The following is a 16,768-nucleotide window of genomic DNA, read 5'->3' as shown; positions in this document are numbered from 1 at the left end:
GGGGGGGGGAATGACATGTGATAGAAATCCTCCCGCTACTCATAAATTTTAAAAAAATCATTAAAATTATAGGCCCACAGTGACTGTTACCACAAAATCCTGATTCAGAAGTCCCACATTATGATAACAGGTTTGCATCTCTGATAGGTTGGCCAGCTGTGGAAGAGAGCAAGGCTCCTGTACCTTTAATACATGTGTTTGTTGCTGCTCTTGCTATGTGACATCAAGTTGGAACTGATTTATAGTGGCCCTAATAGGGATTTCAAGGTAAGTCAGAGATTTAACTAGTGGTTTTACCAGTTCTACACCCCCCCAGTCAGTTTTCATGACTGAGCAGGGATTTGAACCCCATATCCCTGAGCAATAGCTTGTCACTCTATCCATTACGCCACACTGGGTATCCCTACAAGAGGAGATTTGAGCCATGGCGATTTATGCCTGCTGAAATTCTCTCTCCTATGCAAGTATTAAAGGCCCACGCCCTCTTTTGGGGTTGGGTAGGGACCTAACTTCTCATATTATAAGAGCAAATCAGATTGGAAAACTCCTTGTCTGAAAAAAAATAAGTTGATGAAAATATTATCAGGCTACTGGAGTTGGCTTTCTTCGGATTCCTCAAAGACGTTGTCTCTGAATGAATTGACTCCCAGCAAAGCAGTTTGTGTAAACAAGCCGTTCTGCTGTACATGTCCTGACAGCAGTAGAACAAAAGTTGGTCGTGAGTCACTGGAATCCTCAGCTGTTGGCAAATCTTTGGGCAGAAAACACAGTCAAATGTGACATGTCTGGGACAGAAGGAAGTACCTCAGCAATACAGGAATCTCCTGAAACCAAGAAATAACAGCACGAGAACCTAAAGAAGGCAATGGATCACATATGCAAATTTTGATCCTCCTGACATCAACTATTGGGCTTTAGAGGATCAGGGAGGGAATAAAGAGGAGGAGCAAATTCTCAAAAGTAGCTTAAAAGTGAGGAGACTCAGGTACCTTTCCTATTCCTTATACCAGGGCTGAGATGGCTTTGTGGTTTTTCCTTGTGACCTTCCTGTTTCATTTAAGTGCTGCAGAACCTCCAGAGCTGTAAGTAATCAGCTGTATATATAAATATTTTCTTGCTTTTGATTAAAAAAAACCTAATACTGTTAGTAGCTGAAAGTAGGTTTGGGGTAGTTTGTGAGACACGAGGTGTCGTATCCTGTCGGCTGAATGCAAAGTGGAATGGAAATCATGCAAAGGTTCCTCCTGCTCTGTTGTAGGCCCCTTCTTGCAAAGGTCGTGCCAGATGCTTATGCGATTTCCCTTCTGTTCTGCATTTTATACAAGAGGACAGTAACCTGGGTTCATTAATAGGCTGGAATTTCTTAGGTATGTATTTCAAATTGTGTTCCCCAATAACGCAATAGCGTGATAAGCAGCATAGCTAGAAGTCCCCAGTTGAAATTTCATGTCACCCATGAATTCATTGGGTGGATGGATGGATTGGTTTAAAAGATGCTTATAACTGTGTGCAAGACTGCATATCATAAAAGCATAAAGCAACTATTTTTTAAAAATCTGAGCAGTTCTTAAAATACATTGATTGAGGAGGCACAGTACTTTCGAGAACACATGAAGAGAGGTCCCTACTGCTAGGACTGTACCATCTAAAAACACAGTGCCCAGGAAGTAATAAAAACATAATACTCACATGGGTCCAAGGTGATTTTTTATTATTATTGTTTTAAAAACATTTCTTTTGCTTAAGGTGTTTCAAATGCAGAAGGGCAGCAAAACAGAACTTAAGGCTGTAGAAATCAGCAGCCCAGAATGCACAATAAAGCAGATAAAAGAACTTAAGGCCATCTTATTCAAAAGGCTGACTGGGCTGAAGCCTAAGGGGCCTGCCAGGACTAGGAGTGGGCCAGTTGTTTGTGGTTCTAAACGTCTTGACTGGCCTGAGGGATGTTATGGAATCCCTACGATCACTTTTTGTACAACCATATGCTGAACAAGCGGTATGTAAAAAAAGTTGCAAGGCACACTCGTAGCCAGCTGAGGTTTGTTTTGAGAGAAGGGGGGGGGAAGAGAGGGGGGGGGAAACCAGTAGTGCACTGGTGCCAGGGTTGTCATGTCATACCGCCCATCCTCCCTTATTACATCTCCATGAGCACTGCAGTCTGGCTGTGACCTTGATCACATGTGCTCGAACATTGGGACCAGCCAAAACAGTTATTATTTATAAATTTTTAAAAAGAACAAATGGCAGCCACTGTACAAGCACAAGTCAGGATTTCAAAAGAGATAAGAAATGGAAGAATGATTTCACTGTGAGAAAAGGGGTCAGTAGACTTTTTTCCCCAACTGAGTAGCGTTGTCCATGTGAATACTGAATGTGTAGAAGTGTATATTAAAATAATTATCTATAAATTATATATTTTTAAGGGACCTGGGTGGCGATGTGGGTTAAACCTTTGAGCCACTGAGCTGTCGATCGAAAGGTTGACAGTTCGAAACCGCATGTCAGAGTGAGCTCCCATCACTTGTCCCAGCTCCTGCCCACCTACCAGTTTGAAAGCATGTAAAAATGCAAGTAGATAAATAGGTACCACCTCAGTGGGAAAGTAATGGCGTTCTGGGTCTAGTCATGCCAGCTACTGGACCACGGAAAGCATCTACGGACAAACACCGGCTCTTTGGCTTACAAACGGGAAAGAGCACCAGCCCCTAGACTTGGACACAACTGGACTTCCTTGTCAAGGGGAACATTTACATTTACCTTATACATTCTTAATAAATAATTTTAAATCTTCACTTCAAAATATGACAGTATTGAACAATTATACCCCACAAAATGTGCTTTCCTGAAGAGTTCTACTCAAGCAATAAAATATATTCAAAAATTGTGAATAGAATTCTTCAGGAGACCCTCAAAATAGATACAGGGCTATGTTCTGCAGTCTAATACCTGCCATACCAGGGCCAGGCTGTCAGATGTAGTGGGGCAAAATACTGAAGTGACGGAGGGCCCCCCCAAAAAATACTTGAAAGCCTAGGGGCCATGGATTAATGTGGTCCTGGAACTTATTCAAATGAGTCAAGAAAGATTTAGACTAGAGATTTTCTTGGAGCTTTATTTAGGAGCATGCAGAATTGTTCTCATTGCTGTATAGCAAGAGAAGACTTTACTCTCCCCCACTTCAACACCTGGGACTAAGAGCAAAAAAAAAAGGAAAAGCTGGAAGGTAGCAGAATTGCTATAAAACAGTGAACCGGATTATACAGCCCTGATCCAGCTTCGATCGCGTCAGAAAGAGGAACCGGTGCACCAGCATTTAAAAAGTGAAATGTCATACAAAAGTGCTAGTCCCATTTTTGAAAACAATGAGAACAAGGTGCTGAAAAAGTAGCAGGAATTATTTAACAGAGGGGGAATGCAGTCTTCACCAAGTTTACTCGAAAGTTCACCTGTATTTTCCATTGTTTATATTGGACTGTAGCCAAATATTTAAGGGTAATGAACATGTTTAATATCCTGGAAGGAAATCAAAGGGAGATGTGTACACAAAACATAAAGGCTGGAGAACAGAAAAGAAACAGATTCCAAGAGCAATTATCTGGAGCAACTGAGCTGTGCATGTTAGCCTCTCTCTCAACAACTTTGTCTTCAAGGAACTGAGCATCAGACTTTATGTACTTACTGCAATACCCTAAGATTCCTGATCATGAGTAGGATTTTAAGCTTACGCAGCCAGACACAGGAACTGTGTTGTAAACTTTCAGAAGTACAATAAATGTGTGCAGGCCAGGAGTATGAAGAGTCGAAATACTGGGGTCAGACCGGGCAGCTTTCTTCCTCTTTCACGTATTCATTGAATGTGAGTTCACTAATACCCAAACAGAGTTCTCAGTTATAGGAGACAACGTTTGAAAATCCATGAGAACAACCATGTCTCCAGTGCAGCAAAACCAGGAACAGTCTCATAGCACCTTAAAAGATATGCAGAAATAGTAGTTTGTCCTACTAATGGGGTGAATGTGGATGTGTCCCTATGTCAGTCCATGTGTGCCAGTCTTTGCAGTATAAATTCAAGACTGAAACTTAAGACTTTCTGAAACTTGGGGTACAGGCATGCACAGTTAAGGACATCTTAACCATGAGTACAGGAGGACCCCTGTATCCACTATGGGTTGGTTCCAAGCACTTTCACGGATGCTGAAAACCATAGATAATAAGAAACCCTTTACATAGAATGGTATCTGACTCCCTCTAGTGGCCACTTCTGCTAAATGACATCATGGAAATCTGTATTGAGTTTTTTCATTTACTGTTTTTAATATTTTCAAACTGTGGATATTGATCTCGCGGATACAGGAGTCCTACTGTACGTTGAAGCTATTTGCGTTTTTTTTAATGGATTAATTAATTTTAGATAATTTCGGCAAAATTGCATGGATCTGCTCTGACTTGGATGCTGTGGCTGATACACGTCTTATGGATATAATTATGGCCCCTGTGTGTCTTGTCTTAATGGATAGTTTCAGTTTTTGCAGCCTGATGATGAGGACAGGAGCCTTGGAGATGTGAAGGCTACTGCCTGTCTGTTGGACCCTTGCCACTGGGTGAATGGACAAGAGGAGTGGTGTGAATGTGTCATGTTCTCAGGGGATTCAGCAGGCAAAAGTCTGATAAGCCAGTCCAAGGTCAGAGGTCTGGGATATCTAAACAGATGCTGAATCGCCAAAACCAAAACGGTAGTCCGAAGTCAGAGTCCAAGAGCCAAGGGTCAGGAGAACAAGATTCAGGTAGTTCAGGATAAATAAGAGTGTGGACACAAGCCATGGAATTGACTTGCTGCTTCCACGAGTTTCCAAACCTCTGTGTACAAGTTATATAGAAGCAAAAATCATCTCATTCCTGGGAACGTTCCATCTTGCTAAAACTCCGGACTGACTGATCTGATATTCCTATGAGAAGCATGCATGTGAGCTTCAGACCTTTGTGTTTCAAGTTTCTGCTGAAGCCTATCTCTAACTCTGGCCAGCGGGGGAGGAGAATTTGGCAGTGATTCAACCCTAATTGGAGCTGCGATAACGGAGAGAGGCCTCCGGTTCCACTAATTGCCCTACACTTCTCTCGGTTGCAATTAACTCCTCCGATTCCAGGTCTTCTTCAGCTGAACTCATGTCAGAACGCCTCCTTGAAAAAGCCTTCCTTGGATCCCACAATACTATATAATTACTGGCCATTCTAGTAGGCCATTCTTGAGCAAAGAGAAAGTCATGACTTCTCAGATCCAGAGGTTCCTCAAGGAGACAGATAATTTGGAACCAAACTGGTCATGGGATGGAGGCTGTTTTGGTTGCCTTGGTGGAGGACCTATAGATTGAGCGGGACAGAACCTGTTGTTCTGCTGGACCTTTCAGTGGCTTCCTGTAGCATCAACCAGGGCATCCTTCTGGGCCACCTCTTGGGTAGAACCTGGAGTCACTGCTTTACCATGGCTCCTCCGGCCCTTCTTGGAGGAGAGAATCCAGAAAGTGGTGCTGGAAGATTCTTGTTCAACATTCTGGCCTTTGGCCTGCAGGGTCTCTTGGGTGTCAGTTTTGTCTTTATTTAACATCTACATGAAACTGCCAGGACAGGTTGTCCAGCGTTTGGGGATTCTCTGTTACCAGTATGTTGATGACATCCAACTTTACCTTTCTTTTCCATCTAAATCTGAGGAAGCTGTTTCAGTTCAGGTATCAGTAATGAAACATACGAGGGTGAATAAACTGAAACTTAATTCAGACAAAACAGAGGTACTTTTGGCTAGTCAAAAGGGAGAGCCAGAAATAGGGATGCAGCCTGTGCTGGATGGGGTTACACTCCCTCCGAGGACATAGATGTGCAGCTTGGGGATGCTCCTGGATTCGTCTATGAGCCTGAATGCCCAGGCTCCAGCAGTGGCCAGGAGTGCATTTGCACAATTAAAACTATGTGGCAGCTACTCGTGTCCCTGAACAGGTCTCATGTAACCATGGTGACACATGGCCTACTTACATCCAGGCTGGATTACTGTAATGTGCTCTGTGGGGGGCTGCCTTAGGAAACTGTTACAAAACAGGTCAAAATGTTGCATCCAGATTGTTTATTGGTGTGTGTGTGTGTGTGTGTGTGTGTGTGTGTGTGTGTGTGTGTGTGTGTGTGTGTGTGTGTGTGTGTGTGTGTGTGTGTGTGTGTGTGAGAGAGAGAGAGAGAGAGAGAGAGAGAGAGAGAGAGAGAGAGAGAGAGAGAGAGAGAGAGAGAGATTACAGGGATCATATAACCCCCCCTATAACAGCAGCTCAACAGCCTATTGGTTTCTGGGCAGAATTTAGAGTGCTGGTTCTAACCTATAAAGCCTTAAACAGCTTGGGTCCGAGCTATCTCAAAGATCGTGTTGCCCTCTGTGACCCTGTTTGGGTGTTAGACATCAGGAGACACCTTTCTCTTTGTCCCGCCACCCTCATGGGTGTGTTTAGTGGGGAAACGAGAGAGGGCCTTCTCTGTTGCTGCTCCCAGACTCTGGAAATCCCTCTCACCGATAGGTCAGGCTGACCCCATCTTTGCCATCCTTCCGCAAGCAGATGAAGAGCTTCCTCTTCAGATCGGGTTTCCCTTAGTGATTGACTGTTTTTGAATGGAATATTGTGCCTTGTTGCTTTGAATCTGTTTATGGTGTTGATTTTGTTCACGATTTCTAGTGTAGCATTTGTTTGATTCGTTTAAACATTCATATATTACTGACCGTTTTTAGCTTTTAAATGTTGTCTTCTAATGACGTAAGCCACCCTTTTAAAGAGAAAAGCGGGGCAAAAATATTGTAAATAAATAAATAAATAGATCTGTTTGTAATCTGGAGATTTCCCTAACCGACAGAGGAGAAGCTGCAGTCAGGCTTGGAATATTACTCCATATGGTTCAGAAGAATAGTGGGCTACTAGGCTGCTTCTTTCTGCATGCCATCCAAAAATCTTCAAAAAGCATGTATGAGAGTCATTTTTCTGGATTTTTTTTTCTTTTACCATGCTATGAGTAGCGTTCGCCATTATCCACAGTTTCCAGCATCGTTGGGGGACTTGGAACCAATTCCATGCAGTTATGGGCATCCTATTGTATTATTTTGGAAGGATTTGGGGGCATTATAATCAAAGCTTTGAAGGAAATAGATCTCCACTGGTCCTGGTGATGGGTGAACTAATTTTATATATATATATATATATATACACATCCCAGGGCTGAGACTGCTGACGCCAAGAACTGTAATGGCTATATACTCCAAATGATACAATGATGTGATGTAATGGCAAACCAAACAAACCAACAACATTAAAATAACTTGTTGAATTACTTAATGTCTGATCATTTGATCCTCTCTTCACCTTCTATCCATTTCCTTCCTATATACTGTATATATATCTAGTAGTAAATATGTGCAGTTTTTTGGTTTTAATTTGTATTTCTGTATAGTTGAAATGTTAATTTAAAAAAAATGAAAATCTGAATGTGTACTGTGGTGGAGGAAGGGAAACACCAGCAAAAGAAAGACTACCTGGATACTAGGAGAGAAAGAATACATGTGTTGGTAAGAAGGAAATGGACAGAAGGTGACGTGAGGATCAAATGATCAGACGTTAAGTAATTCAACAGTTTTTTTTAATCTTGTTGGTTTGTTTGGTTAGCCATTACATCACATCATTGTATCATTTTGAGTATACAGCCATTACAGTTCTTGGCGTCAGCAGTCTCAGCCCTGGAATGTATTCCACGTGTTTACTGCAAGGTTTCTTCCTTTTCCATACAAATATTTACCTCCTTCCACAAGCTGCCTCTTCTCTCTTTTCCTAGGAGCATGGATTGTATCCCATATGCTAGATTTCAGCTCAGTTTGTTTTCACAGTTCTGCTTTTCTTTCCCCTTTAAGTGTAACTGGTCTTTAAGTAGTTGAATCTGAGAACCCATGAGATGTAATGAACAGAGTGATGGAGTAAGACACAGTAGAACTGGGGTTGAATCCCAACTCTGCCATGGAAACTCATGGAAGGTAAAACGGCGTTTCCTAGTCACGCTGGCCACGTGACAACGGAAAACTGTCTTCGGACAGGCGCTGGCTCTATGGCTTGAAAAGCGGGATGAGCACCGCCCCCTAGGGTCGGACACGACTGGACCGAAAATGTCAAGGGGAACCATTACCTTTACCTTTACCCTCCTTTTTATGTTGGCTTAAAAATCCTTTGGAACTGTCTGGAAGCAAATCTGATAGGCTGAAGCCAGTACCCTTAATAAAATAAAAATTAAATATAAGAAGGGAGATTTTACAGTACAGTGGGGTCTTGACTTAAGAACGGCTTGAGTTAAGAACATTTTGACTTAAGAACCACTCTCATAGGAAAATATTGACTTGACTTACATACTTAGATTTGAGTTAAGAACTGAAAAAAACCACGTGGGAGGCAGGGAAAGTGCAAAATTTGAACTTTCAGTTAACTGTTGGCCAGTGAAAAGGGTGCCTGTCTGCTTCCTCACTCCTCCCAGTGTTTAGAGAGTGGATTGGGAGACAGTCTTCGGACTGCCTGGACTGTATTTTCCCTGCCTTCCCTGAACCTTTCTTGACCTAAGAAAAAAAGAAACAAAATATTCCCCCTCTAGTGGTCGAAGGCAGAATAGCAGCTTCCCATTAGTTTCTATGGACGGAAAAGAGCAGATACGGATCAAATGGTTTTCAATGTATTCCTATGGGAAATGCAGATTTGACCTGAGAACTTTTTGACTTGAGAACCGCCTTCCAATACGGATTAAGACCCCACTGTAATAGAGATCGAGCTTAGATAGGAGAATCCTAGAAATCAAATTTTGAAATCTCAATCTGGAAGAAGCAGTGCCTTCTTAGTATAAACTGTTTCAAGACAAAGGTTTGAGTTTGGGTGGACTCTCTCTAGTGGCCTCATGGAATATTGCAGATGTTATTAAATATTAAGATTCTTTTTTTGTTGGTGGTAGAAGAACAAGCTGATGTTGTTGCTGAATGCCTAAGGGCAAGACCTAACAGGAAGAAATAAATTGGTGGAGAGAGACGCCTAGTGATCTCTGTCCGAGCAGCTTGGCAAATAAAAATTGTGCAAGAGAAACTTAAAGAGACTCAAGTCATGAAGGAGAAAATTGCAGAGGAGCTGAAGGAGTTCAAGGCAGTGCTGTGATCAAGTATACAGAGGCTTAAGGATGATACGAACAATGGGATTGCAGGAGTTGAGAAACAAATCTGGAAAAAAAAACTGAATGAGAAAGTTCAAGAAATGGAGAAGCTGGCAAAATTGGATGCTGCAAAGCTGTATTGGCATGGGGGAAGATTTTCAGAGGTCCAGAAATAAATAATTTTGATTTGCAGGACACACACACACACACAAAGAGAGAGAGAGAGAGAGAGAGAGAGAGAGCTTGAAAATTTGTGGGATCCCAGAAACAAGCAGATATGGCGGGAAAGGATTTAACAGAGGATATTTTGGAATTGATTAAAATGAACAATTTAGACTTGAACTGGTCAAGGGGAGATACAGATAAAATTCATCAAGTGGACACTAAAAGAGGATCTAGAGTCATCCCAAGAGATGTTGTCATCGTATTTGAACATTTTTAAAGAGGTTTTTGCCCTTGATAAGAAATAACTCCTGATCCACTGAAGTATAAAGGTTGATTCAAATATTTCCAGACCTTTGCACTGAGACCTTGAAATAGAGATGTTCCATGCAACCCATTGCTGTCACATTGGTGAAGAGGGAAATTCAATATAACTGGGGATAACCAGTTTTTATGAGAGATTTGTGAAGGGGGAGATACCATAGACTGACTTTTCTAGATTGGATTGACTATGTGAAATGGGTCTTATTGATGATGAACAATGGAGTCAAGAAATTGGGAAGACAGAGAAGGATCGGGATCCCAGTAGTCATTTGCAAGAAGGTGAAACAGAAGGTGCATGGGGGGGGGTCACTACCAGAGGATGTAAGCCTCAGTCCAGCTGGGGGAACTTCAAGCAATCAAGTGGTCAACAAAAAGAAGAAATGAAGAAGAAAAGAAAGGGGAAGAACAGATAAACTGACTTAGATAAGAGTAAAGTAGCTGTATTGTAACAGGTTTTTTAAAGTAAATCTCAAGAATTGATAAAACTACAGGGATTAGGTGGTGGTAGGTAATGAAAAAAGAAAAAGATTTATTTGGGGTAAAATAAGCTTTTTTGTGGAAAACATATTATGGTAGATAAGGTTATGAAATTATGATAAAGTAGATTTAACATAATAAATTTCAATGTTGTTTAAGAAATGATAAAGGTATGAAATAATATTAGTGAGTTTTGGGGGCGCCAGTGGATTAGGTAGTAATATACATATAAAAGAATAAAACTGGTAAAATAAGTTTCTTTAGTATAGTTAGATATTGGTGAGGCCAGGGGGGACAGTTAATATGTTAGATTGGGAAGGAAGGGTGAAATGGGAAAATAGTTAGGCATTAATTTTTATGTATCTGCATTTCAGTCTTTAAATTACACCTATCTATATTTAAGAAGTTGGTGGGAACTGTTATAGATTAAGTAAAAATATTAGTGAGGCTAGGCGGTGGGGGGTAGTTAGAATAAGGTAAAATTGTGGTATAAGCCCCCAAAATCTGGAGACTTCATAATATATAATTATATTATATAGCTAATCAAATGAGATAATATTTTTATTAAACAATAAGAAGTGAAAAGGACAGGAAATTCCTTTCTTAAAAATATGTAACAGATTTGGAATAATTTTAGAAAAATATTTATTCCAAGAATTTCTCCTACATATCCGGTAGTAGTTAGAGGAATTTCCAGCAAATGTGAAAGAGAATTTGAAGAAGGTATTAAAGAAGAAGCAAATCAACAGTTTCAAAGATTGGTTAGAGAAGATGACTAGTAGAGGACAAACAAAGGTAGTTTTAAAAGGAAAAAGAATAAACTGGTTTAATTTAATTCAGTTAGATTTATGGACTAGAGAGTGGGTGAAAAGAAGTGGTAAATGCAGAGAGCTGGTGAAATTTGAAGGAAGGATTGGATAATAGCAATGAATGGAATAATCAGTACAATTCGTAAAATACTGATAGAGGGTCATCAGAAGGCTCTTAAGAACATAATAGTATGTGTGATATTAAAGTTAAAATGGTTGTTATATAAGAATATTGTATATGGAGAGACTTTACAGAATTTGCATTAATAAAATGAAAAGAATATTTACCTTTTCAAGAAACACTTCAATTTTGGCATCCAAGTTATTAAATGGGAAGAAATGACACAGCCAAGAGGAACTATGAAGTCAGACTTTGAAGCTCTGGAAGGAAACTCAAGGACTTTAGAAATTAGATAGTCTTTTCATCCATCTTACCAGTATTCAAAAGAGGAACAGAAAGGGAAAGGAAGATGCTTTGGGTGTATGACTGGCTACGAAGGTGGTGGCGATGTGAGGGGTTTGGATTTTGGAACCACGGGCTAAGCTTTCAGGAAGATGGACTACTAGCAAGTGAGGGTTTGCATCTCACAAGAGTTGGGCAAAATATGTTTGGCCTCAGCATGAAGTCATTCATCAGGAGGGCATTAAACTGAATTGGAAGGGGGAAGAAGACACAAGCTCAGAGGTAAAGACAGAAGAAGGTTTATGTGCAAAAAGAATTGGGCCCAAAATTAGTCTTCAAAAAAGTGTAGGAAATAAAGCAGGCCACAAATCACACAATCTCCGGTGTCTATACATGAATGCCAGGAGTATAGGAAACAAACAAGAAGAACTGGAAATCCTAGTTCAGGAGGGTAAATATACTTCATAGAGATAACTGAAACTTGATGGGATGGTTCCCATGACTAGAATACAGGAATTGAAGGATATAAATTGTTCAAAAAGAATAGAAAGAACAGAAAGGGAGGTAGAGGAGCACTATATGTCAGAACCACATATTATTGCATAGAAATACAGCTTGGTTGTTCCATTGAGAGCTTCTGAATTAATGCAACTGGGGCAAAAAAAAAAAAAAAAAAAAGCTTCATGACCGCACTGTCAAGAAGAAGATGCAGATGAAACTTTAGAGAAACATTGTCTTGCCTTACCTTTGTCAATATATGAAATTAAACTGGTGATCAGGTATATGAATACTGGTAAATCTTCATGGGTTTCTTATTGAATAGTATAAAGCATTTTTTTATTTTTTTTTAATCCCAGAATTATATTAGGTTTAATGAGATATTTGATATCTCAACCAGCCTCATTATATGATTCTTATATTACTATGATTTCTGAGCCTTGTAAAGACCATACTCAGTATGCAAACTTTAGACTTACGTTGTTGTGGGTTTTTTGGGCTCTTTGGCCGTGTTCTGAAGGTTGTTCTTCCTGACGTTTCGCCAGTCTCTCTGGCCGGAATCTTGAGAGGACTGGGGTCTGTCCACGTTCTGAAGATGCTGGCCACAGAGATTGGCAAAACATCAGGAAGAACAACCTTCAGAACACAGCCAAAGAGCCCAAAAAAAACCACAACAACCATCAGATCCCAGCCATGAAAGCCTTCGAGAATACATTTAGACTTATGTCTTTATTGAATGTTGATGCTAACATTCTGACCAGCATCCTTGCTAACAGACTACAGAAAGTCATTACCACATTGGTACATCCAGTTCAGGTAAGATTTATTCAAGGAAGGCAAGATGTTGCAGAGTTTTGAATTCCAGGTAAATTCTCCTTTTTGGTACTCAGTATGAAAGAAACACAGAGAATAGCTACAAATCCTGCACATTAAACAACCCCATTCTTATAAATTATACTTGAAAGTCTCAGGAACTCACTCTGATATATTGGTAGTAGAAAGAATTAAAAAAAATTTACTTACAATTGCTTGAAAATTAGTCTTGTGTCTTTTACTGCTTACATACGTAGCCACCAACAAGCAGATCAGCAGCAAACAAACAACTGCCACTAACAGATGAAAGAGAGGGAAAGAAAACTCAGCATCAATTCAGGGCTTTCTTTGAAGTCAAAGACTAGAATAAAGAATTGGTTGGTGCTAGATAGACAATCACCTCAGCCTAGGAAAATTCCTCCCAGTCACACAAACTGCAGACAGCATGCAAAGTTTCAGATAAAACTCCAACACAAGGTTCAGATAAATTGAGACTGGTTGTTGATTTGAATTCTTTGAATAGTCAGAGACCTGATCAGCTGTTTTTTCCACTGAGTGTTGAAAAAGCTTTTGACCAAAAAAAGAGAGAGAGAGAGAGAAAGGGGAAAAAAAAGAAAATTTATATTTTGTACGTTAGGTTTCTCTCCAGGTTTTCAGAGATGGATTTGAACACTTTACTCATCTCTAAAATCTAGAATGTTTATCAATGGTATTTTTTTTCTGGTCCATTTCGTTTTGATAGGGGCACTGGACTGATATGTCCTCTTTCACCTTTTCTGTTTGATTTGTAGAGTCATTAGCTTGTGCTCTTAGAAAAACTTCTACAATTCATAGTACTCCCTAGTCTTCACTGGGGACAAAATGTTAGAAACATTTTACATGTAATTACGTTTTGAAAAAAATTGATATAAATGTCCAACTTGTTTCAACAGTGATTTTTTTTGTTCTTCTCTTATTATAGGCAATATGTCCTGATAGTGCCTTCAGTCGTCCAAAGCAGTGTTTCAAACGAGGCCTGTGTCCACCTTCTCCACCTTAATGAGGGAATCTTTCTGAATGTAACTCTGGAATACAACACAGAAAGTTATCCGCTTTGGAAGGGAAGTGTGACACCAAGCCACTTTTCACAATGCTTCAGTTTCACGGTACAGAATCTTTATTCTTCTATACATTTCTCTGAAGAGGAAGAAGGGAAGCACCCTGTTAAAATAGAGGAAGACTCATTTATAGCATGGACCTGATTGTATTCTATTTGAGTTTATTTAATTTATTCATCACCAGCTTCGCTGCTAATGTGCCTCTCCCTTTCTACTGTCCAGTGCCATTTCCCACTATCAACACATATCTCCTTACTGGAGGACATGAGGAACTGAATCAAAACATTTCCCAAACTTGACTCAGCCTCTAGTGAAATGAACGTGGGGAGGTAAACTAATAATAAAATTCAGAGTTAGAAAAGATTCCTAGGGTGTAACTACACAGCAGAAAAATACAAATGCATCCACTGTGAAGTTGCACCTGCAGAGTTGGGTTTCTGGATGAATTCAGTTTAGCCAACCACACAGGAATCAGCAGAGGGAGAGGGGGAAATTGGCAGTCCTCCTTGTTTGCAGCTTGTTCAGTTAGCTCTGCTATGGCTATCTAGATTTGTAGGAGGCACAACTACAACAGAGCTACCTTAACAAGCTGCAAAGAAAGGCTGGCTGCCAGTTTGCTCCTCACTGTCTGCTGATTCCTCACTGTTTCCCCCCCCCCCCCGGTCTCCCAGATGCCTTAGTGCATTGACACCAAGCCTTTAAAAAAGAAAGAAAAGGAAGTGAGCAGAACAGAATGAGAAGAAGAAAACAAGCAAACACAGACACCAGCTTTGGGGAGGATAAGACTCAAATGGCAGCCAGTTCTCATCTGAATGGGCCCACTGCCCTGTCTCACTGCTGCTGTAACCAAGTAGAATGGTCTGGAACAAAATGGCTACAGCCCCTCGTTAGAACAATCAAACTGTATGGATTGGCACAAGCGATCACACCATCTGGGCCGATGCCAATGCATTTTCTTAAAAAGTAAATGCCTTAATAGTGAAAGGAAAGAAAAAAAAATGGACGTGGCGACTGATTTGCATTGACTTGTATGTGCATCATGTAGACAGCAAAAAAATAATAATAATACAAATCTGATCATCCCTCAGTCCCTGGGCGATTCCTGTATCATTTGCCAATTATTAGACGTGATCAATTATTAGATGTGAATTCCGTCCCTGTGGAGAGAAAAGTGGCATGTAAAAATAAATAAATAAAAGTATGTATGTTCCTGATATAATTGGTAAAAACACCAGTACTGTGGATGCAATCAAATATCTTGGTTTGATCCCAGGTTTGTATTGCTAAGGATGATAGACTTAACTCAAGGCAAATGTTAAAGCTAGTACACCAAAGGGAGTGTAACCTTGTTAATACTTCCTTCTTCCTGTCAATTTCTTTTCTTCCCTATTTTGGAAATGGAAATGTGAAAATGGCTTGTTTGTGTCCAAAGTTCTACAGGAATGCCAAGACTGCAAGTTTATGAACCATATATGGTTTCAATTAAGCTGGCTAGATAGCTCAGTGGTTTAGGTATCTGGCTGTAGAGCCAGAGGCTGGGAGTTTGATTCCCCACAGGGCCTCCTTGAAAGGAGCTGGATATGATGATCCACAAGATCTCTTCCAGCTCCACACTTCTAAAATGATGATGATGATGTATCACGGGAGTAGAGTAGAGCCAGCCCTTGGGCAAGCTACACCAGTGGTCCCCAACCTTGGGCCTCCAGATGTTCTTGGACTACAACTCCCAGAAGCCTTCACCAGCACCTCTGCTGGCCAAGATTTCTGGAAGTCCAAGAACATCTGGAGGCCCAAGGTTGGGGACCACTGAGCTATACAGTCCCAGGGCGCCCCCAGGAGAAGGGAACTGTAAACCACTTCTGAGTATTCTCTACCTGGAAAACCCTAGAAAGGGTCGCCCCGAAGTCAAAATTGACTTGACAGTGCATGGTGATGACAATTTCAATTAAAATCATGGATATTTCCCTGCTGGATACATAACACATAAACAGTCCTGTTAATCTGAAGCGGGGGGGGGGGGGTGTCTCTTTTTGTTCCTTTCTAGGATGTAAAGAGAAATATGCAGTTTTTCTTACTTCATTTCTTGAAAAATTCCTTGTACACAGGTTCCTCCAGCTGCTTCTAATGCATTAGCATTCATCATTCTCTCTGCGAAGGGCTCCTCTGTCGATATCTATGAAAGAAGATCCGTGGCTATCCGGAACATAAGCACCGCTCTCTTTATACAGACAGATAAGCCCATCTACAAACCTGGGCAGACAAGTAAGTGAAGAATATATTCCTGAGATGGACCACCCCTCAGAGCAAACAGCGAGGGGAAATGGTAGAAGCCGAGCATCCCACATGATTCATGAAATCTGTCTCTTTACAAACCAAAACCCAAACAGATCCCCCCAATGTTTTGCTAACAAGCAGATTCTGGGTTTGAAGAAATCCAATCCTGGGTTTTAGTAAAAGCTGTGGATAGAAAACACGAGGTGTTTCTTTTCTTAAAAACCTCTGGTTTTTATAAAGTATCATCATGTATCCCGCTGCAATTGTTACCTCCCGTGAAAAAATAAATTGTATGCTGGGAAAAGTGGAAGTCAAGAGGAAAAGAGGAAGACCAAATTTGAGACGGATTGACTCCCGAAGGAAATCACAGGCTTGAGTTTGCAAGAGCAAGGACGTTGAGGAAAGGACATTTTGGAGACTGTTCATTCATGAGGTTGCTATAAGTTCAGGAGCGACTTGATAGCACATAACAACAACTGTATGCAGAGGCTCTGACAGTAAAAATGGGCTCAGTTTTTCCCTCTTTCTAAATACTAGGGACACATCTAGCAACACAGCTTCATGAGGTGAGCATAGAACTAGAGTAGGACTCCCAGATCTGCAGAGGCTCCGTTCCACCGTCTACCATGAATGCCTGACACCACAGACCGTAGCCAAGCCTACTATATATAAAGAGGTGCTAGAGAGGCCACAAGAGGGTGGAAAAAAGACCACAA

General features: G+C 40.7%; 1 protein-coding gene and 1 long non-coding RNA gene across 5 annotated transcripts in view; both read left to right on the top strand.

Annotated features, from left to right (window-relative positions):
* The first annotated feature begins 523 nt into the window (after window positions 1-523).
* LOC110090846 (ovostatin) overlaps window positions 524-16,768 on the top strand; it is a 59,442-nt gene continuing 43,197 nt past the window's right edge. For all 4 annotated transcript variants that reach the window (XM_078386671.1, XM_020814694.3, XM_072991654.2 and 1 more), the window contains exons 1-3: window positions 524-1,082; window positions 13,643-13,826; window positions 15,884-16,040. In XM_078386671.1, the coding sequence (XP_078242797.1) occupies window positions 1,018-1,082; window positions 13,643-13,826; window positions 15,884-16,040 (406 nt within the window). In that variant the 5' untranslated portion in view covers window positions 524-1,017. The remainder of the gene's footprint in view (window positions 1,083-13,642; window positions 13,827-15,883; window positions 16,041-16,768) is intronic.
* On the top strand, window positions 10,080-10,979 carry LOC144587148 (uncharacterized). Its single transcript, XR_013542350.1, has 2 exons — window positions 10,080-10,110; window positions 10,814-10,979. It is a non-coding gene; the product is annotated as an uncharacterized LOC144587148 (long non-coding RNA).

This window comes from Pogona vitticeps, chromosome 2 (genome assembly GCF_051106095.1).
Source record: "Pogona vitticeps strain Pit_001003342236 chromosome 2, PviZW2.1, whole genome shotgun sequence".
NCBI classification, from domain to species: Eukaryota; Metazoa; Chordata; class Lepidosauria; order Squamata; family Agamidae; genus Pogona; species Pogona vitticeps.
This window is presented reverse-complemented; position numbering and strand designations above follow the sequence as displayed.